Source organism: Parambassis ranga, chromosome 5, assembly GCF_900634625.1.
Source record: "Parambassis ranga chromosome 5, fParRan2.1, whole genome shotgun sequence".
NCBI classification, from domain to species: Eukaryota; Metazoa; Chordata; class Actinopteri; family Ambassidae; genus Parambassis; species Parambassis ranga.
Window position 1 is genome coordinate 25,391,640 of NC_041026.1, and position 22,215 is coordinate 25,413,854.

The 22,215-nt window shown below is 43.0% G+C and overlaps 3 protein-coding genes across 5 annotated transcripts; 1 reads left to right on the forward strand and 2 right to left on the reverse strand.

Moving 5' to 3' along the window:
• Positions 1-587: 587 nt before the first annotated feature.
• Positions 588-5,752, reverse strand: cyld2 (cylindromatosis (turban tumor syndrome) 2). 3 transcript variants are annotated; one of them, XM_028406150.1, is made up of 15 exons: positions 5,522-5,752; positions 5,338-5,429; positions 4,820-5,261; positions 4,442-4,571; positions 3,765-4,012; positions 3,518-3,686; positions 3,203-3,335; positions 2,904-3,008; positions 2,594-2,673; positions 2,443-2,509; positions 2,235-2,367; positions 2,029-2,137; positions 1,803-1,921; positions 1,511-1,715; positions 588-1,251 (listed from the first exon to the last, which is right to left on the reverse strand). In XM_028406150.1, exons 3-15 carry the CDS (start codon positions 5,252-5,254, stop codon positions 1,070-1,072), a joined length of 2,115 nt encoding a protein of 704 aa, XP_028261951.1. In that variant the 5' UTR covers positions 5,255-5,261; positions 5,338-5,429; positions 5,522-5,752; the 3' UTR covers positions 588-1,069. The 3 variants fall into 3 exon arrangements, with proteins under 3 accessions (XP_028261951.1, XP_028261950.1, XP_028261949.1); XM_028406149.1 differs by lacking the exon at positions 5,338-5,429 and having other exon boundaries at positions 4,820-5,301; positions 5,542-5,752; XM_028406148.1 differs by lacking the exon at positions 5,338-5,429 and having other exon boundaries at positions 4,820-5,301.
• An 889-nt stretch (positions 5,753-6,641) lies between these two features.
• LOC114435507 (glutathione hydrolase 7-like) lies at positions 6,642-9,334 on the reverse strand. Its single transcript, XM_028405206.1, has 14 exons — positions 9,245-9,334; positions 9,025-9,170; positions 8,821-8,938; positions 8,683-8,750; positions 8,526-8,599; positions 8,256-8,437; positions 8,083-8,170; positions 7,890-8,011; positions 7,722-7,798; positions 7,469-7,621; positions 7,244-7,361; positions 7,022-7,159; positions 6,876-6,948; positions 6,642-6,793 (listed from the first exon to the last, which is right to left on the reverse strand). The coding sequence occupies exons 1-14, from the start codon at positions 9,332-9,334 to the stop codon at positions 6,642-6,644; spliced, it is 1,599 nt and encodes a 532-aa protein (XP_028261007.1).
• Positions 9,335-13,482: 4,148 nt separating this feature from the next.
• snai1a (snail family zinc finger 1a) lies at positions 13,483-16,829 on the forward strand. Its single transcript, XM_028406062.1, has 3 exons — positions 13,483-13,765; positions 14,250-14,759; positions 15,390-16,829. The coding sequence occupies exons 1-3, from the start codon at positions 13,690-13,692 to the stop codon at positions 15,572-15,574; spliced, it is 771 nt and encodes a 256-aa protein (XP_028261863.1). The 5' UTR covers positions 13,483-13,689; the 3' UTR covers positions 15,575-16,829.
• Positions 16,830-22,215: the final 5,386 nt, after the last annotated feature.

Below are 22,215 nucleotides of genomic sequence, written 5' to 3' on the forward strand. Positions count from 1 at the left end.
TTCATATGAACTTTTATATACAGCATATGAATTTGAGCCATTGATTAATGATTGGCTGTTAAGACTATTTGGACATTTCTTAAACTGCAAACAAGCCCTATTTGTGAAACATTATGCATAGACTTTAGAATTTGCACGTGAAAAGTAACTTAGGCTGCCAGTTAAATGTAGTGGAGTGGTAAACATATAACTACGAAACGCAGTGGATGTACAAACACTGAGAAACTGAGTAAAAATGCTTAGTAACGGTTTCCACTACAAACTGCAGGTCATAGTGGCTTGGTGGCTTGCATCGAGAATATGCAAGTAAAAAAGAGGCATCACAACAATCAATGTAATCGTTACATCAATAGGGTCCTCACACACACTGGTAAGTTTTTCCTCACTTTAACACTTTGGCCCAAGTAACATTCAAAGCAACTATATTTTATCCACAAGGTGGCAGTGGAGTACAGAATTGCAAACAACCGACCACTCGGAACCTCAACCTCCACACACACACACACACACACACACACAGGTATATTAATCATCTGTGTTAGTCTGGAGTTTCACATTTATTTATGAAACCATGGTATAGCGCACACAGTAATACAAACAGTAGCATAAATGCAACAGTGACATAATTTACAGTTAATAAAATAAACCATAGCCTATAATCAACAAGAAAAAAAGTACAGTTCAAGTGATCTGAGTGTTCAATGAGTTTATACATCCAATTTGTCAAATAACAGGCATACAAAAAGTCATACAATCACTGATATACCACACATCAAAAATCTTAAATAATCACTGTATAGCAACAAGACTTAATTTAAATCTTACAATTTTAAAAGGCAGTAAAGTGTTATTTTTTCACCGCTTATTTTCTCTGACTTGGATGAGCTAAAGTCCGATTTCTAATCTACAACATTTTCTCCATGATTTTAAAAGCATCCATTTCAGTTCCTGCTGTGTGGACGTAATCAAGTAAACAAAGGCTGATCAACAGAGATGTAAGGTTATTAAAGGCACTGTTATGGGAACATTGTGTCCTCAGATGTGTTTCAGGCTCCTAATTGTTTGGCTTTTAAAGTGTTGTGGCAGGATTCTGGTATAAAAACATGTAGGAGTCGCACAGCAGCCTGCGTACGAGTTCAGGAGTCTGGGAAAGGTTGGCCCGGGCCAACTCCTCTTCTGGCTGGCACAGGAAGTCACCCAGGTCTGGACAAGCTTGGATCTCAGGAATGCTGTATCCACTTTGATCATCACCTATGAGGAAGAGAGGCCTTATGATTACACATCAGTTCAAAGGAGATAAAGGCCAGTCAGACGTCAGACTTGCCCTCAGCAGTGCTCTTATCTTAGACTGTGGAGGATTCATTATCAGAAAATAAAGCAGTCATGGGTAACCACTTTGCACAAAAAGCAAATCAAGCCAGTCTTTGCACCAAACTCAGAAATAAATATCTTTGTAGGCAATTCATTGCCACAAGAACTTTAAATCAAAACGATCTGATGTTGGTCTTACCACATCTGTCTGCCATGCTGTCAAAGAAGAGCCAGGAATGAGAGTCAGGTCCATATTTGACAAAAGACACGTAGTGGCTGGTTTGAATGCAGAGCACTGCAAATAGCTGCATCATGTGTCTGGGCACTGGAGCATCACTGGCTACACCTTCTGGTACTGATAGAGCACTAGGAGAGTGACCATGTCGTGAGGTGTGAGTGTGCACCTTAAGGAGAAACAGACAGTAAGTCCCTTTACAAATCAAGACTGATCAGTAGGGTCCTTGACATGTAGAATTGCCTCATAGGTATACCTGTGTGTTGCAGGTAGCGCAGTACTGTTTGATTCTTCCTGGCTGCAGTTTGTGATCTGTTAGACACTGAAGACACTCGTACACTGCCAGGCACCCACAGATGAAGCATTCCCTCGGAGCTGATGGAGTAAGAAGTACAAGATCTGTAAGAATCTTTCGGATCTTAAATAAAATAATTTCATATATTGCTGGATTTGAATAGGAACTGATTATATGGGTTCCTCACAGTTATGTAGGAGATTTGTGATGTCGAGCTTCATGGAAGGAATGATGTGAGAAAACATTTTGTACTTGTTGCCAAACCTTGGCATCTGTACTATTAGGCAGGATGGCACCTGAGAGACAATAAGGAAAAGTAATGTTGTGGTTACAAGACTTGATCAAAACACTCTTTTAGCCCTTTTCATTTCTAAGACTTTCATTTCTATTTACCGTCTCAAATTTGAGATCACCTGACAGGCAGGACGTCTCCAGCAGCTGTTGGACAGTTGGCACCTTTCCCACCTGCTCTTTTTCCAGAAAGATTTGAAAGGTGTATGTACCCTGAGCAGTTTCTCCTTTCAGTCTAAGGAGAGACACAGTTTCAGAAACACACCTATACACAGACAAATTGGGTAAGACCTTCAGCTAAAGATCAAACCTGAGCTTGAGCAGTGGCTCCATGCAGAGCACCTTCTGAAAGAGGACTGTAATAAACTCCTCTGGGTCTGTGAGTGGTGAAAAAACAAGTCATATTTTATGTTGCAATGACCTCATTAAAACCTTCTGTGTTACAAGATATGGGCGTATACCTTTTTCTTCAGTCCGAAATGTGTCACAGCCGAGTTGTTTACGAAAATTCATCACACTCTCTGCAGGTACGAACCCTTGCCTGAAATTCATTTATGAAATAACTAGTAAGACAACAGACACATAAGAGCAAACAGGGACACAGCTACACTTTGAGAACTTGTGATTGTAGTGTATCAGGGTTGGCACAGAACGCAAGAGTGACTGATACCGGTTGAAATTGGGTAAAGAATCATTGTGTCTTTGTTTTGGGGACTACATGATGACAAAAGTGATGAGATAAATGTGAAGTCTTTAAGGCAGTGTTTATACCTGCGTAAGCGGTTGATTATTGTTCTCAGAGTGCAGGTGAGGGGCTGTCCTGTGTCAGCAGGTCTCTGGCAGACACCATCCAAGGTCACAGATGAACTGAATAAACTAAGGAAAGAAAAGTTTCAGCAACTAAGCACTTATCTGAAGGCAGTTTGCAGTTTATAGCTCCTCTGGTTCAACAACAGTTCCTAATAACAAAATCAATGTTACTCAGATAATGTAAATCAAATATGAGGCTGTTTGTAACATCGTCTTGAAGGGAAACTAAAATACCCTGAAGGGTGGTGAACTAGTTTTACCTGAAGAGTGTAGCATCAAGGTAACAAGAATTAACATGACCCTGAATCCCCTTCATTCTTCCCACAAACAAAGACAAAGCCTCTGATTCAGGGACAGGTGGTGCATCCTCATCCGAGTCCTCAAATTGAGGAACTAAAAAAAGAGAATATGATGTGATGATTTAGAACTTGTGTAGAGCTTACAATCAAGATTATCCCCAAGGATCTTTTTTAAAAGCAGGGAGCTCCTGTGTGGCACATACACAGTGTGTAATATGATTTTTATGTGGATTTTCCTTACATATGCGTTTCAAAAGAATAAGCAAAGTGTCTCACCTTGAGAGGTCTCTGTAGGTTTGAGGTCCTCTATTCCCATAGAGGAGCAGGAAAACCTGCTGTCAGGGCTGCACTTTGTAACAGGAACAAACAGAGCCCTGTTCCCTTTGCAGGTGAAATACCTCTGACTTCCATACTTTCCATCAGAGCAGCCATTCACCTCATAGTCCTAAAACAATGAGACATGAAATGAAGCCGATACACAGCTAAAGCAGCCAGAAAACTGTATGAAATTAGAGTTCCTTACTAATTCGATCCCTGCCCATTCATCCGACTTTCCTGCAGGGAAGCCCAACCACCTGACGACGCCATACACTATGGTCCCATTATTGGAAACCACCTCCACCATGGATCCCACCTCCAAAGAGTCATGAGTTGTGGTGCTCTGTTGGTTCTGAATGACACTCTGCTCTGTATGGTTCTCCGTCACACGCCGTGTACTGGATCCAATATTTGGCATGGAGCGGATGCGTGTCACAGCTTTTCTGTTTACACCTGCAGCCAGATATGGAAGGTGACGGTGACGAGGGAAGAAGAGGCTTGTCGTTAGAAGTCATATGACATTTTGTTTTCAGGCTTGTCACATACCTGCCTGATCAGATTAAACTAACACGACACAGGACTACATATGAGGTATGCAGACAGTTGCGAATGCACAGTATTTAGAAATGTCAGGCCATGTGATGATGATGATGTTCTGCATTCCAGAGCAACAAGACCAGTTTTTCTAGTTGTGTACTAGGACCACTTCTCCTGTCTGAGCCACATGTGTTGAGTGAATGCTTTAAGTTTTCAGATTTCATAGGTATTTTGAAAGTGAACAAATTTAGCTTTTTTTAGTTCAAACATGTAAAAAAACAAACAATTAGGTCATTTTGAATTATGCCATCATGTAACAATCACGTGACCCAGAAAGTTACTTACTCCCACATTTGCCATCCTTCCAGTGCAATCCGAGAGGGACGGAGTAGGATGGGACCACCTGGGTGATGTCTGCAGCGCTGAATAGGGACAGAGGAGCAGCTTTCTTGGAGGACAGATTGTGATTACCTTCCTGAAAGGGAGACAAGGAAAACAGTTACAGAAAGGCAAACACCCTTATGTACTCAGAGCGACAGTGTGTGCGTGTGTGTAGTGGAGCTCTTGGAGAAGTTGCATATCTTGATGACAATCATTTGACTGATAACCTTGCTCAAAAGCACGCAGTAATTACACAATCATCATCATGGTAAATTCGCGGTTGTACTTTGTGCAATTATCAACTTTAGAAAAAGTAAAAAGAATAAAAAAAACGTCACTCACCACAAATTCCACCTCAAAGCCGAGCATGTGCAGATCGTCTTTGTTCTCCTTCCTTCCGATCTGCATCAGGTTCTTTACCAGCCCGGGCAGGTGTCCCTTCTTGTGCTTCACCACCACCAGGTCGTCCTGTGACAGCTCGCAGATGGCTGAGAACAGCTGGGGGTTACACAGCAGCTCCAGGCGCTTGCTGGGAGAGGAGACAAAGAGCAGGAGCTGCGCCTGGTGCCGGCTCAGATAGTACGTGTCCTCCCTCCTGACCATGCCTCCACTCTTGGGGCTCCCCGCGTTGCTCCCCCCGCAGTACAGGAGCCCCATCAGCTCCCCACGCTGCGTCTCCCCCTCCACGCGGCCAATACACCCACGGCAGAAGCCTTTCCTAGACTTCCCCCGTATGACGATGAAAAACTTCTCATTTGCTGCAGTCCTGGGCTCCATTAAAACCCTTTATAGGCACCAAGTGAATGTCTTCAATCAACGTGAAGCTATAGAGAGATAATATATATTCTCAACAAACTAACCTTCGACATGGAACAAGTCACGTAATAGGAAAACACTGTGGATACAATTTCCCCTCGAAAGCTAGCATGAAACAGGATCCTGGACACTCCACCTAATAAAATAAACAAATCGACCTGTCCTGTAACATTACTATAGCACAATATACAAACCCTAACACTGTTAAGTACAGTAGAAGTTACTTACAGCACGTTAAGTCGATAAACCGGACTTGTGTTTTTGTGTTGAACAATCAGCGGTTGCTGTCGTTAGCAGGTGACCGCAGAGGCTGACTTCCACTGAGGAGGAGGGTCAGACTGCAGGTGTTTAAATACCCACCTGCATGTCCCAGACAACGCCTCCCTGGCACAGCTCCTCCGCACTCAGCTGCATCTCTGCGAGTCAATAATGCCAAACTAGCGAGGAAAACATGAGCCCAACTTTTCGTGTAAACACAAAGATCCACGTGACCAGGAAGTAGGCTTTTCCTAACTCATGTAGAAAATAAAATGTAGACGATGCTTCAATCTGATTTAACATAGCTGAAAAAAGTGTTGTATTTTAGAAACTATCACGTGATTGTGTGTGTGGGTTTTTTTCTCTAACAGAAAGTGCCATGTACAGAGCGATTTGGACTGTGGCCCTTTTTGGTTAAAATGTGAAAAATCAAATAAACTATTTGAGTCATATGAACTATTACCACGTGGCTAAACAACAACAAATTGTCAGGATTCCAAGCAACCCCTGAAGTGTTTCCATCACCACATTATATATAGCGATACTTTGATTCCATGTCACGTCTTAATTGGCCCAGAGTGTCCATTGAAGACCTAAACAAGTTCAAAACCTAAAGCCTGAATTATACCCATCTTAAAACCATGAGGTCATCATATCTAGATCACAGCTCATCCCTGTAATGTTACTCAAAAATGGCTGCAAAACAATGGCAGATGGAGTTGCCATCAACAGACAGTCAACAGATAGTCGGGTAGATGTTTACAGTAACCACTGTGTCGAGCACAACACTTTGAGTGACATGTTTGTGCAGATTCAACACGTCACACGTCCTTCCCTCTCTCACAGTATTTACATCAGTTTTACATAACAGCCCTCATTTGCTTCAGCCTGTGTTTGGCATGTTTCCTCTCCTAATGACAAAACCCTTGTTGACAACGTAGGGAAATCACACACAATGACTTATTCTTTTAATTCAAATCATTAATGGACAAGTGTGAGTGATTGCTGACCGCCCCCTGTTGGTAAATGACATCAACTACAGGATGGCTTTCAAATCACTACAAAACTGAGGATCATAAATACAATGACGTTACAAGATATTATCAAACAGTTGACGTATGTTTATGGCCTTGATGATATTTCTGTTCCTCCTGATTCCCTGGACAGAAGAAAGTGTCTTCAATTTTTGAACTATGTGGCTGTTGTCATGCAAAGGTTGCACAATCTCCTCTGGAAACTTAGCTGAATTGGGAGAAGTGGAGGAGTAAATTTAGAAAATGACTAATGTGATTGTGAAAAAGGCAAAGTATCAAGTCATCCTTACAGTCAATGAGGAGTCTAGGACTGGAGTGGCTGTCACGTGTCACATTATGGACCAGTAGTGTGCCGTTCAGCAGCTGAAGCACACAAATAGTCCATGTGTTAAATGTTTAAGTATCCAGCTATATGCTTAGTGTAAACAGACCTGACCTGGCTGATGGCACTTAAAATGATTTGTCCAGCTGAACTGCTTAGGGCCATGTAGATCTTATGTTTGTCCCCAGCTGGTAACATCATGGTGGGCATGAGAAAGAACAGAGGCCTCTTTTCTGTCGCCACACTTTTTCTCTGCAGCACAAATGACAAGTAGATGCATGTATTTAAGACAATACTGTGTGCGTCAACTGGCTGATGTTTTTAACTGTGTTGCACCTGATGAGTATGGATTTGCCCTCTGGTATTCTGTGGCCAAGAGACATCACGTAGCAGGCTGTTGAGAAGGATGCCTGATTGGGTTAGGATTCTGCTCCCAAACGGCCTGCTCAATGAGCTACAGGACCAAAAAGACAGCAGACATAAATAAGAAACATGACGCTGCCTAGCAGCACATACCACACATATCCTGCTGCTGTCATCATCACAGTTAGACTACATCACCTTGCAACAGACACCATTAGATTGTCTGGTCCTATGACTATAACTTGTCCCACCATCAGCTCTGCCTGGAAGGAGGGGAACATGGAGTAGTGCTCAGATGGAGATGTATGGGAGTAATTCATCGTTTGTTGGAGCACTTCATCCTGACTTTTGCTAAGCCACGAAAAGTTAAGAATAAATACATAGGTATTACATTACATAGGTAAGTAATGCATTACAGAAAAGTCACACTTTAATATACACTCTATTTTACCTTAGCATGTCAGTCTCTGAAGAGTCATATTTAGGGTCACCCAAACCTATGGCCACATCTAAAGCTGCTTTCAGAGCCTTCATGGGGAGACATCAAAATAAGAGCATGGCTATTATCAAAGAAACCATCAAGTGCTCCACCCCATCCACACTTTGCAACCCCCTTTACCTCTGTTAAGTGGTGTGTTTGATATTTTGTGATATTGTCCTTAAGATGGAAGCTCTCTAAAATATTCAGAGCTGACATCAACAAAGCACCAGCAGATGGAGGAGGAACTTGAATTATAAACTCTAGGATAAAAAGTAGCACACTGTAGATGAAAGTCTTAACAAACATTTCTTCCATTCTGTTGTACTACTACCATTGTACAGGCCTTCAAGTGGCTGCTCTACTTCCACACTGTAGTTACTGATGTCATCCCTGCTCAGAACCCCTCCATTTGCTTGCACCTTTGAAAGAGAACATAATAAAAGACACATTTCACCCAGCAACTGTCTCATGAACCCATTAAAAAGACATGCTGGTATCACTTGCCTCATCCTCCATCTCCTGTGACAAGTTCCCATGATAAAAATTAAACAAACCAGCTCGCAGGACTTGTGCCAGACCAGGCATCCTCACATAGGAGCCAGGATGCAGAGCTTGCCCTTCTGGCACAAACATGTCCCTGAAGCGCTGTGATAGCTGCTCACCTTTGACCTTTGATATTGCATCAGCTGTAAAAGACAACAAGTAAGTCTTATTCTGGCGTATCACCCCAAGGTATAGATATAATGTATGAGAACATTTTAGGGAGGAACTCACAGAGACTGAAAGACACGTTAAACCCTTCTGTGGCTACATCTGCAGCTCTGCTGATGACATCCTCCCAGGACAGACTGTGGTGTTTTTTATTTTGTTGATTTGTTTGATTTAAACACTACACATTAATAAAAACAGTCCTCTATTTCCCTTTTCTTACCTCCCATACAAGCTGTGAGCACGGTGCAACCCCAGGAGCATACCTGGCACTCCCACTTGTAGCCCTGCCTGAAACAAATTGTGGATATTAACATGTGAAAATAAAATGTTTAAAGGTGTCCTCACTGTTTTAGATTACCTTAAGCTCTGAAGAATTTGTCTTCACCTCTTCTCTATATCTTTGAGGTGCAGCTCCCTGAAAATCTATCACCCTGGTTTCATTCATTTTTATGTTGTGCACTAGCATCACTCCTCCTCTACAGACAGGGAAAGAGCAATGGTTAATGTGTGATCAGACATGCATTTTACGGCAGTCATATTTAACTACAAGTGAGTCACATACCCACCAACACCTGACACATGTGGGTGCACAATCCCTAAGCACAGAGCACCAGCAATGGCTGCATCCACGCTGGACCCACCGTCACAAATGACTCTTTGACCGAGTGTAGTGCAGAGCTCATGATCAGACACCAACACACCTTTTACCTGTGAAACAGCACTGATGATGATATGTAATACTGTCTCCAGTTCAATTGGTAATGTTGCACAGCACAGCATACCAAACTTTCACCCAGGTAGATTTGCAGGACCAAAGCAACAGTCACTCCAAACGCAAAGATGACACAAACAGCATAGATTGTTATAGGCATGTCCTGACTGAAGCAGGCCTTGTCTGTCTCCTCAAAGTTGGACAGGTGTTGATCAGACAAATCTGGACTGCCAGAGGCCATCTGCTCCAATGACACATCTATGGCAGCAGTGAAAATTCAGTGGAATGTAAACCAAATGACAATAACTTCAGAGTCAAGATCCTGGCACTCTATTCCCCTGATGTCTAATCAAGTGATTTATACATACAGTGCAAATTAGCAGCATAGCAGGTTACTACAGTATCACATTTACAGAGAACTAAGACTGTTCACACTCCTCTACCTGTGTCCCCTCACCATGTTTTTTACCCCATTCGCAGGGTAATGAGCCGTCACTCAAGTGAGACGAACTGCCAAAACTTCTGTAACTAAATGCTGCCGGTTTGTGAAGCTTTGTTTCAGGATGAACGTCCATCCTCAGTATTCTCACGAGCAGTAAGCCTTGTTTTCCCACACTGTGCAGTCCTACTTTAGCAGGAATAGAACACAGCAGGTGCAATTACTTCCACACTAATGAGACCAGCGTTTGCATCCGTCAGACAGTTGTGTCAGTGACCACAACCAGAAAGGCTGCAAAGTTGTAGTTTTATTGATGTATATAAAGGTTTTAAACCAAATACATAAAGCTAAATGTCAATACAAACATTTTGCATAGGCCTTTTGTCTTCATACCAATACGTAACACACATAAAAAAGCAAAGCTAGTGTATCTCATTTTATGAGGTGAACATTTTCAGTCAAAGTCAGATACAGTACAGTATGATAACGATGATGTAGCTGCCTGGTACCAAGTCAAGATTAAAAAAGGGTTGTCATGGGTTACATCAATATTTAGATGTATAGCTTATATCACAGAACACTGGAAATAAGATGTATAATAGTTTGAGTTGTATGTGTGTGTATTTGGTGTTGTATGTGTTTAACATAAATGAGCCATTTGATCTTATATGTTGTGGTTGTTCCACTAAAGCTTTAGTGGCTGAAGCTGCGGTGTCCAGGCTGTTGGAGGGGGAAGGAGTAGTGGGGAACTCCTTGCCGCGCACGGTTCTGGCGCTGAAAAGCATTACGGGACACGTGGTGCCGGTCTGCCCAGGCCTTTGCCTTCTGGATGCAGGTTAACTTTGTCACCTCTGTCAGAGCATCGGGCTGGGAGAAAGTGCCAGATAAGACTTTACTGGCGGTAGTGCTGCTGCTTTGAACTGCTGAATCCAACACACTAAGGAGAAACAAATAAACAAACAATTAAGTTCCTTGACTTACAAAATATTCTTTAATAAGGTCTCATGGTGGTTACCAGATGAGGGACATCAGCTTTCTATAGTTCTGGTATTTAGAATTTAACATGTAGTCAATAAGAACACCTCTTGCTGCCTCACCATTCACTTCCCATGTCTGCTGCTGTGTTTCCAAGTAGAGTAGAGCTGGACAATGTTTCTGCCAACACTTCCTTCATGTGTTCTGATGGACCAGCCTCTGTGAAGACACAAGTGGACATCCGTCATATAACTGGGAACATTTTACATAACTTATAGTTCAGTGCTGTGAATGCCACAATTCTTACTTTGCATACATTATGAGTATCATTTATATTTACGTGTTTTCTTTCCTTCTGTCAGCAGCACCCTGACAGAATCTTCTATAACGTGTTTGTATAAAAATGATTATATATCTGAACATAAGATAACGCGTGCTTCATGACTGACCTTGATGAGTGACAACGAGCCACTCTTCCTCCAGCACTTCCCCGGCCTTGACATCTTCAGGGGCCTCCTCCACCCCCCCAAAAAGAAGCCGGCTAATCGTTCTGAACATGACTCTTCTGTGCTATTGTTCCAGTCCTTTTTCTTGTCTTTGTTTAGCGGGCTGTTGTGAGAGTCTTTAGCTGCTGGAGATATGAGCAGACATGCATATGGATAAAACGTCACTTATTTCTCTTTAACTGAGTGGGTGACGCCAGGAGCCCCTTTCTTTATATTATTTTTCAAAATTCAAGCGGTCTCAGGTCAGCTGACTGAGAGGTCCAATGAAATTAAGCCCACAGAATGTCATTGTTATAGTCCATCTGTTTCTCCATATAAATGGGGGAGGGGCTCTTTTCATGGAGCATCTTGTCAGTGGCAGGCTATAAGGTGGGGTTGGCTCTGAGCCATAATCTTTAAATAACAAATGACACTGAATTATTACAGTGCACACATTTTCAACTTACCACAGCATTAACGGGGGAAATAACGGGGTTAAAACACTGCTGCAGCCACAGAGATCATCTTGATGATCAGTGCAGTTTAAATGTTTTGATACATTAAAATGACTCCTAGTGTGTATTCAGTGATATGACATTACATCATAGCTGCAACCAAACTAAGCTCTCTCAAACCGCCTATTGCAGACATTAGCACTCATTAAAACAAGAGGCGTCTTTAATATCTGCAGTTGTTTATCAAATGTATGCAGCCGTGTGTGACTGTAGATGATGTGCAGCTCTGCAGCGTCCTTACCTGTTGTTTGTTTCTCAGTTTGACTCGCAGACCATTGTGGAGCTTCAGGCTGATTTTTCACCTTAATGTCTGTAGAACAGTGTGGTAGAAAGCCTTCACCTGCAGCACCAAACAACACTGTTGTTTTGTGTTTCAAATATTCAACCGATCACAGACAACAGAAGATCCGCCCCATTGCCCCGCCCACCAGGGGTTAATGGCCAATCAGAGGCCGCTCATGGAGCATGCGCTTTAATGTGATTCTCGAGCAAGACAACTTATATATTATATTGTATTGGCTTTGTATTTCATTCAAACCTTTTTACTGTAGTTCCTCCGGGCACTGGTGGCGTAACTTCCTCAAAGTAGAATCAGAATCAGAAATACTTTATTAATCCAAGGGGAAATTGTTTGTTAGTATCCCACCCGCGGTTTACGGCAAATTAAGCACAAAAAGTTTTGTCTATACATATTGATTGAGTTTGACGACATCACCATAAAGACTAGGCTATAACAATTCTGAAATATCAACTATTCGAATAAAACACTTAAAAGTCCCAGTTCCCCAACAGTGTAAAAAAGTTCATTTTAAGACTATAACAACATTTGTCCTTCAAATGAGTTGATGAAAATAATATTTAGCCTAAATTTGTGGCGGTTATTCTTTATTTCTGTATGTTTTTGAAACACACTGTAATAAGTTAGGTCAGGTTGGATTTTCAAAGGAGGTGTGAATTTCTGTGAATCTTGTTTGTTGAAATAAAGCAATTAGAAAAAAACTATCTTATCACCATTTTATCTCATCACATAGCGCCACCTAGTGTTTACAGGATTTAGGTGTTGAAACAATTTATCCTTACACACTTTCTTCCAGGAGGGGGCGCAGTTACTCCACTGATGATGTTCCAGCGCCACGGAATGGTTACAGCTGGCATACGTGAGATACAGTATATTGAATTAACCTTAGATGAAGTGTGTCGGGTCTGATGAAACAGTGGCTCTTCACAACCTGTCCATCTTACAGAACGGCCCAGCATAAGAACCTGGAACTAATAGATATTCAGAACTCTTATTTTTTACTGTATACAAAGGACACCTAATAGATTATTTAAAGAACACTCAAATTGATGGGGGGCCACTCCGGACCCTGTCTTCCTATGCAGGGGCCACTGTTTTTGTTGGACTGAGGTTTTATTCAGTGGAATGTTGTGGGTAGTTTAAATTTATATGAAAAATGAAAATCTTACATTTACAATAACAGATTTGGTTCGGACCATACATGTTTTGGACATCGTGGTGCGGGCCAGGTAGAACGTTGCAGCGGGCCCTGAGTTTGACCCATGTGGTGCAGTGTGTGCAGACTACATGAAATTCAAGTGCTTGTGTGGATCTAAGTGTTATAGAGCTGATTTACATGGTTCTGCGGAACTGTGTCACCGCGTTCATTTACAGTCATTAAAATAATTTGCAACAGTTCCTTCGCCCTTTCTTGTCAGCGGTCAGCACCGCTGGATTCCTGCGTGTAAACGCTGTGAAGCCCATGTTTTTGTTGTTGTGAAGTGTGTGTGAGCATGAAGGCGTCTTCCTGAGCACTCGAGCAGCAATATGTGAGGTGGGAAGGGCCCTAGGGGCGAGCACACCCCTGCTGACTGTGTCAGAGTATTTTAGAACAGAGGCCAGCATTTAGTCACTCTGCATGAACGCTGTATCACTTCGTTGCTCAAGTCCACTTTAACTTGTGGACTGTAGGAGGATATTTCTCTGTTTGTGTGTACGGACCCGTGGACCACGGTTATACCTGCCTTTGTTCGTTTCGTAGAAACTGTGCGTCGTGACCACAGGATACTTTTACGCACAGTTATTTTACTCTCACAAAGGACAATGCCTCGATCTTTCTTGGTCAAAAACTACTTCGCGAGACAAAAGCCAAACTATAGTGAACTGGAATGCCAAAATGGTGAGTTATAAAGTTGTTTATTTCATCAGTAAATTATGAAAGCATCCTTACATAAGTGCTTCGACAGAGGCAAAACAAACTCTGACTTTAAAGTGTAACTTATATGTGAAAAGGAACAGTTTTGTCTTATTTTAGTTTTTTTAAACCTTGATTTAAATCGGGATAGTCTCCGGGGCCGTTAGATGCACTTTCCCCCCTTTCTGCCCCCAGACAGAGCTCCATTCATGTTACAAGCTCTTGTGAATACGTGGGAGGAAACGGCCCATGGAAGCTTCCCATGGCTCCAACTTTATGCTCAGTAAATTTTGGGAAAACAAGAATTTACAACCAAAATGAGAACAGAATGTGAAGTTCATAAAAGTGTATATGAAAGTAGTGTATTTGTTGTTTTGTTCTAAAGCAGTACAATAATTTGAGTCAAATATGTCTGTCCATGTACTTTTTGATACCATACAGTTCAATAACCCTCTCCTTTCTTTCTCAGACTCACTGGAGAGGTATCCTCTTGCTGAGCTGTCCTCAGCAGACAGCACCTCCACCTGCTTCACCACAGGGCTGGTGTGGGACCTGAGTGTCCTCCCAGCTCTCTACCTGCCCACCTCCCAAACAGAGCCCTCTGCAACACCAGGTCCCCTGGACCTCAGCTCCCCATCCAGCCTTAGCAGCAGCGCCAGCAGCAGTGGAGAGGAGGATGAAGGGCGCACCTCAGACCCCCCCAGCCCTGAACCTGTACACACATATGCTCCTCGTCAGAGAATGAAATGCACCGGCGTCATGGCTCATATGAGTCCCCCAGAAGAGGAGGAAGAGAGAGAAACCCCCGTCACAGCAACCAGGCCCGCTTTCCTCTGCAAACACTGCCCCAAAGAGTACACCAGTCTGGGGGCTCTAAAGATGCACATTCGCTCACACACCCTGCCATGTGTTTGCACCACCTGTGGAAAGGCTTTCTCCAGGCCGTGGCTGCTGCGTGGCCACATCCGCACACACACAGGTAAGACACATTTCAAACCTTGCACAACCTCTCCTTTGAGAAACTTGTTGTTTCATGGGTGAAGAAATCAGTGCATGTGTTGCTATAGAACTGTAGACTTAGACTGGAGTTACTGTCATTGTGAGTCAGCAGGTGACTCCCTCATCATCTGGGCTGTGAAGCAATATCCATGACAATCTTTTTGATGAGCTCAGCATTTGATCAGCAGACATCATCACATAGGGAAGCCCTCTGTAGACCCTGTACTCATTGATCAGTCATTGTGTTTAATGACCCAGCAACAATGGCTCGTTGCTAATTATCTTATCACAGTTGCTGGGTAAAACAACAGAATGAGAACACAAGAGTGACAAAAGCTTTAAAGAATGCCTGAAGGCCCACAGCTATCACTGAGCACTTAGTACCTGCAGCAACTTGTTAGTGTGCTAATCTCGTTTGGCTCTGATTAAATCATGCTAATTCAGTCAGGCTCTGGCCCCACCAGCCTGCCATGTGATTTGTCATTATCTTTACTGTGTGTGTGTGTGAGAAATGTTAATAGAAAGCTCTTGGAGACACCTGATTGTTGTCCCTGTCTCAAAGAAGTTCTAGTGAATCATATGACAATTGTTTCCATCCTGTTTCGTCCAGGTGAGCGTCCATTCTCCTGCCCCCATTGTAACCGGGCCTTTGCTGACCGATCCAACCTGCGGGCACACCTGCAGACCCACGCTGAGGTGAAGAAATACCAGTGTGGAGTCTGTTCTCGCACCTTCAGCCGCATGTCACTGCTGCAGAAACACAGCTCCTCAGGGTGCTGCTCCACCTCAGTTTGAGATGCCATGAGGAGTCAGTGGGGACCCACTCAAAGCACAGCACAGTGGAGGGGTTGTGGCCATGGAGAAGAGGCCTATACAAGCGTGGCTGGCCTTTTGAGGACCTGTAAGACCACATGAAATGGCCTGCTTTAAGAGACCTGGAGGAAATTAAACCTCATCATGGATCTAACTTTACAATCTTTTTAGCTTCTCTGCGCCATTAAAAAAACAGCTGAGAAGCAGATTTTTCTTCTTCCAAACTAGAGTGTGGTCTTGAGGCAGGACCAAATCTGAACTGAACAATGCAGACAATCACTTCATATCAGCCCCTTTGTTGCTATTGTGCCCATTCCAAACACCAAATATGTAGTGAACTCACTGAGGTGTCTTTCCTGGCTCTGTCCTGGTGCTGGTCAGCTCAGGACCGTGGCCTAGTCACAGCTGCTCAGAGGTAGTGGTGCGTGGGTGGAATAAATCTCTTAGCGTGCCTCAAAACACACACACACATACACATACAAAAGCGAATGCACACACAGCTGTCCCTGGTACTGTGGTGTAGATAGACGAGGTGCTAACAGGTGCTACAGCCATGACCTTCACTGGTTGATAGCAGGTGACTTCCACTGCCCTTGGTTTGCTTAAGACAAAAGAGGAAGCATGTCATCACAAAAGAATGGCAGCAGTTAGTGTTTTTCACCACTGGGGATCATTTTAAGCCTCTATTTTGTCTACATTCGAACGTTCTCTTTAATCTGATGAGTTTCAGAGATAGGAAAAGCCGTTCTGTCTGTTATTTTCCAAAGAAGTTTCACTGGGCAGCTCTGCTGCTTCATGGATGTCAATGCAAGCCATGCACTCAAGGTTACCACAGTGTTAATAATATCAGCCAAAGCCATATAACATACATTTAATTGTGCCTTTAAAACCAAAATGTGCCTTTTCTTTACCTCATTTAGTATTTTTGGCTGTAAAAGCTGGTTGCAGTATTAGTAGAAATTAGTTCCAAATGTAAGACAGCAGGGACCAAAGATTTTTTACAGTTTACACCATGGATACATGGTCGCCTAGTATGTGATAAGAACCCTGTAAATGAACACTAAAGAGATGAATTTTTTTAACTTTCCTAAACATTTTATGGCTGTTATTTTTTAGTGCAATGTGCTGATGATGTGTTATTTCATTTTTTTGTACTATGCTTGTGTGTTCACTTCTACTCCCTGTATGTATTAACTGATACCTTTTCATTCAATAAAGTAATTTATGTTTATTAAAACTTTCTCCTTTACTTTAGCATGCCTGGTACAACACAGCTGCTTTCATATGCTGTAGAAAAGGGGGGGGTGAGATGTTGATTCATAAAAGTCTGTTCATGAAGGTCATAAAAGTGTTTGATCATTAACTGTTCAGCATCTTGTAATCACCAAGTAAACCGACAATTGTGTTGAAACTGAATTGCAAATATGCAGGTGAACACACTGTATGATGGATGGGAACAACTGAATGCACCTGCTTCCAGTTTCCACCTGCCAACTACTTCTCACTGTCACTGTGTAAACGTTGCAGGATATGTGAAAGTGAGTGTTTCCAAGAGGGAAAGTTTGCAAGGTTAATCATTTCATGTGTTACTTACCTACACTGAGTGAAAGCTGAAATTCCAGTTACCGTAGCTATATAATGCATTGTCTACATATATAAATATATTCTCTCCACAGGGAGAGTATAACATTCTCCTTTTCCTCTGCCTAGACGGTGAGTCAGAGTCTACTCAGACTGGAGCTTTACGTTCCCATGGCTCCTCTGCTCTCAGTCAGTATGTCAGGCCACTCATCAGTCCGGCCGTCAGTCAGTTAGTCGCCATGCGTGGGCTGAGGCCCAGGCAGGCCAGCACAGAGTGAGGTAAGCTGTTCCACGGCACAGTTCCTTATTTCCTTTTGAGTCAGGGAAATGTGCTCACAGCTACCAGCCAGTATGTCTTCTGCAGCACAGGGCAGTGACTCACCTCACACGCTCTGTACTTCAAATGAGAATGCTTATACAGATTCTTAAACATCTGTGCACAAACGCCAACCAGGTCCAATGTGGAACTAATGTAAGAGTCCTTGATTGTGGTTCCTTTTGGCTGTACATATGTTTTCATGTATTGTACCCACAATGCTGTTGGATAAAAAGACTATTAAAAGCTCAGCTGTTGGAGGTTAGCTCAGGACCATTTTTGATGATGTCAGCTGGTATGTCCTGAGGTCAGGGTGTTAGCTTGGCTAGGCAAGACAACTGAAATCCACCCCCAAATTAATTTAGTTTGCATGCAAATAAACCCATATTGACACATTGACCTCACTATTATTTCTCATATTGAATAGGTTACCTTTACATTTTATTCTTCGTACTTTGGAGGCTCTTGCTTTCCTCTTTATTTCTTACCAGGTCAGCGTTTCCCCTGAAGCTGCACAGCCTCATTCTGGCCACAATGATCTGCATTTCTTTGCTGTATCACAAGTTACAGTACTTCTTTCTGCCTTTTTATAGTGAATTGAAAACACAACATGCTTCCCTTCTTGTTCCTTGGGGAGAGTGGAGGGCCTGGATCTGAAATCTGAGAGCATTTTCCTGCTGTGTGCTTTACAGTGCCAGAGCACTCACTGTAATTTACCAAAAGTGGCTGCTATTTATGCCATAAAGCATGTGTTTAACATTCCTGAACCCCACTGTGTTTGTGTATCCCTTGCTCACTCGCTCTTCTCTCCCACTCACTCTTTGCCTGCCTCGACGGCTGTATTTCTATTTATGCATGTGTGTGTGTGTGTGTCTGTGTGTGAGGAAATGGTCCCTAAAGAGCAGCAGCCCTTTCCCTCTTCACAGGAGGATCATCTCTCCCCCTCTGAGACAAGGCCGACAGGAAGTGGGAGTTTACATTGGCCTACTTTCCCTAAAAAAGCAGCTCTGAGTTGAGGAGCTGCTGCTAAACTCAAGTGTTGTTTCTGCTGCTGCACTTTGCCACTGCCAGCACCATGTCCCATCCCCCCATCAGCTGTCCCACCCATGGCTGCTCTTTTAGCCAAGTTCTTGGGGTGGAGTTGGGTGGCCAGGAACTAAAGAGTGGCCTTCAGTGCAGCAGCAGGCAGGGCTCATGGTCTGGGAGACAGGAAGGAGCTGTCAGTATCTCATAAACAGGACTCATCCTGCACTCATAACACACAACTCTCCCAGGAGAAGCCTTCAGACACCCACTTTCACATTAGACTGTTGTGCAGGCTGATGCTCAGGACATACCATGACATTGATGCTTAATGTGAAAAGGCTGCCTATCACACTTGTGACTGTCACCTGAGAGTCAGAAGTCCTTTTACTGACACGTAACAGTCACTTGACAGAAAGCTGATTATCTCTGGTGGACATCCAAACAAAGCGTGTTACTTGGGAACTGTGATGTGTGAAATATGACCTCAGCAGTGTGAGAAAAGCAGCCGTCTGGGAGAGTGGAAACAAAGCCATCTCCATATTTTATGCTAAAGAAAAGAATGACTGGCTCCAATCTGATGTGTCCTCCCCAAACACAACCCACCCCATGCATTAATCCCTTGGCTTCATCCACCAAGATCTATATCTCTCCATGTCTATCAACTTGCTCAAAAGCACTTCATTATGCTCAAATGTTTTGGTGTTAATAACTTTCCCAGTCTAGGTTTGGTGGGATTTTTTCTTCTCTGGAAGAACATGTCATCTCACTTCTAGCACAGTAACGTCTGGAGCACTGATGTAAATGTCAGAATGCAGAGCTAATTCCTCTGTGCTGAGCTGCAAACAGGCCAAAGACACAATCACTGCATCTGGTAAATAAGAAGGCCAACAGCGGTAACACCACAAGTATGCTTAATGATGGATTTGATCAGGCTGTGGAGTTGCCCCAAGGCTGGATTGGAGAAGTGGTTGGGTGGGTTGGAGGATGGGGGTAGGGGTGCATATTAAAGAGTAATGAATCACACACTCAGTCACAGGGTCGCCGGCTATGAATGTGCTCTCTGTTGGTTTTCCTGGAGCCTGGAGTTTACTAACTGATGACGCAGGCTGGACTTGATCAGAGACATGTGTTGCTGCGGACTCGATGCCAGTGAGAAGCACAGTGAGAAAGCGTGGAGAAGGGGGAGAGGTAGAAGGATGGATGGCGCCTGAGCTCTCTGCTTTTTCTCCATGTGTCCTTTTGGGCATTGCCTCACACTGGGCCTGCTGGGACTGGAGGGAGAAAACAAACCTGACTTTTACCCTGGGTCAGGAAACAAGAGATGCTCAGAGAGTATCCTGACCTAGCTTTTTTAGCTCATTATTCCAAAATTCTTGTGTGGCATCTCAGCAAGCTGAGGAGCTCAATGTAAACACTGCACTACAGAAAATAAAGGCAATTAACTCTGACGTAAGTCAGTATAAGATACCCATATGCCTGTATAAGATAATGTTTAGTATGTAAAAAGAAAAGTTAACTTTGATTAATTAATTAATGCTAAACAAAAAGCACATCTTAGACTAATGTAAACATCAATAGTAATTTTACACAATGATAACTTATGTTCAGCATCTGACATGCAAATAGAAAAAGATCTTCAACTGGTCAATGTGTGCACAACAGAGACAAATACAGAAATACACTGTAAGTTGGGCAATCAAAATGTTTTGGGAAACTCCAAACAGTAATAGACCAGGCTGCAGCTGGTTGCTTTGAGGCTTATTTTAAAGTTATTATAATGATGCTATCATGGAAGTTATTTGTTTTCACAATTGCTTGTGTATCAGATGAATGTGCTCAGTTTCAAGGAAATCAATCTAATTTGAGAATTTTTTTTATTTCCTAAAAAAACATACATACGCGCACACACACAATTGGCAGTGCTGCAGAAAAAGCCAGGGTGTCTTGATACCATTAATGGATACAGTTTATTCCAATCCAACTATAAGAAGAAGGAAAATAATTCAATTCAATCTGAGCCAAAAAAGGGGAAAGTGTTATCTGTGGCTGATACCACTGTAAAAGCTAGCACATTAAGCCATGTTAAGCTAACACATAACACACAAATCCACCTGACAGTGAGAGGAAAATCACCTGTTTGCTACCACGGAATGCACCTGAGCATATTTTCCCAGACAAGGTGCAAGTTGACGTTAAGCTCTTGCCTGAGGCCTTAGAGGAGTATTATGAAAGAGGTAATGTAGATTTGTGCCCACCTGTCAGAACATGTCACCCTGTAACTGTGTGTAAACAGCATCAGTCTATGTTCATGGGAAGCAGATCAGCTCTCTACTTCCTTATTTTTAAAGGGTTTGATTTGCTGAAAGTCAGAAAGTTGTGTGTGAAAGGGAGAAGAGCTCATTCTGGCAAGCTGGGTCATGCCACAGCTAAATGTGGCACACATTGACAGGAAGCTAATTGAGTCATGATAGTGTCTGTAGTATGTCATTTCCCATGAACAGCCTCACAAGTTTACAGTCCTAAAACCACACCACTGTGAGAGACAGGCATGTTTGGAGCAAGAATAGGAGTTTGGTTTGTCACCGTGGAAGGGTGAGGTGTCAAAGACTTTCCATTTGTTCCACTGCAGATCAAAGCTTGAGGTGGTGCCCTTAAGGAACATATGCACGGCATCAAAACACTCTGTGAGATAGTCCACAGCAGGAATCTGCCTCATGCACACACACACACACACACAGATGTCATTACAAATTGCCATTAATCAGTCAATTAAACACATACAAACACATATAGGTGAACAGGCAGGCATACACACTGAGGCGCTGTCTTCTTTGTGGGAGGCCTACGCAGCAGCTGGTTATGATGGAAAACACCCAACACTCCCACTGACACCCCACAGGCTGTCCTGTCATTGTGACACACCAGGGACCGCTGATTCCCCAAAGACTCTGAGGTTCCAGACCTGGACGAGAGTGATCTATTCATCAGCAGCTTCCAGCTTTCAAACAACTCCTCCAACCAAACAGAGATGCAGTTGATTCTGCACAGTTGGTTCTCAAACAATAGAAACACACAGGCCAGTAAGCAAGCACTCACACAATCCCAAATCTGTGCACGCACAGAGACACATGCACACAGCCCTGCACATGTTGAAGCCATTATCCTGTTGCTTGTTAAGTCATTACTCTATAGCTTGTTATTTTCTCAAGCAAGAGAAAGCAGTCTATCCACAAAGGAGTGCTGAGAGATTTGCCACCCGACTGAGCCCTGGGATATGGGAAGTTACCCTGAAATTTGAGGAATGCGGTGAGGTTTGAAACTTAAGGAATACAGAAAATGATCATCTACTGGAACAGCGAAGTTCCTTTCCTGGAGTCTCCAAGTTGTAGCTGCAGCCAAGACTGTATGAGATATCCACAGGGAGTGAGTATTATAGACATTACTGATGACAGCGCAGAAAAGTTTCAGTCCACCAATAGGATGAGGAGGAACTGACATAGTCTGAGAGCTTTGACATATTCATGGTGGATCTCAGACATCTGGTTTCCATTTCCCTTCTCTCCTAAGACAGTGAATGCTGGCAGCGGGGCTTTTCAATGAAATCGTCTATTCGACTTCCTGTGCTATCAGTTTAGCATAAGTGTGTGTGCCACAAAGAGCAATGAAAGCAATGCTGCACACACAGGCAGTTATTAAAGTG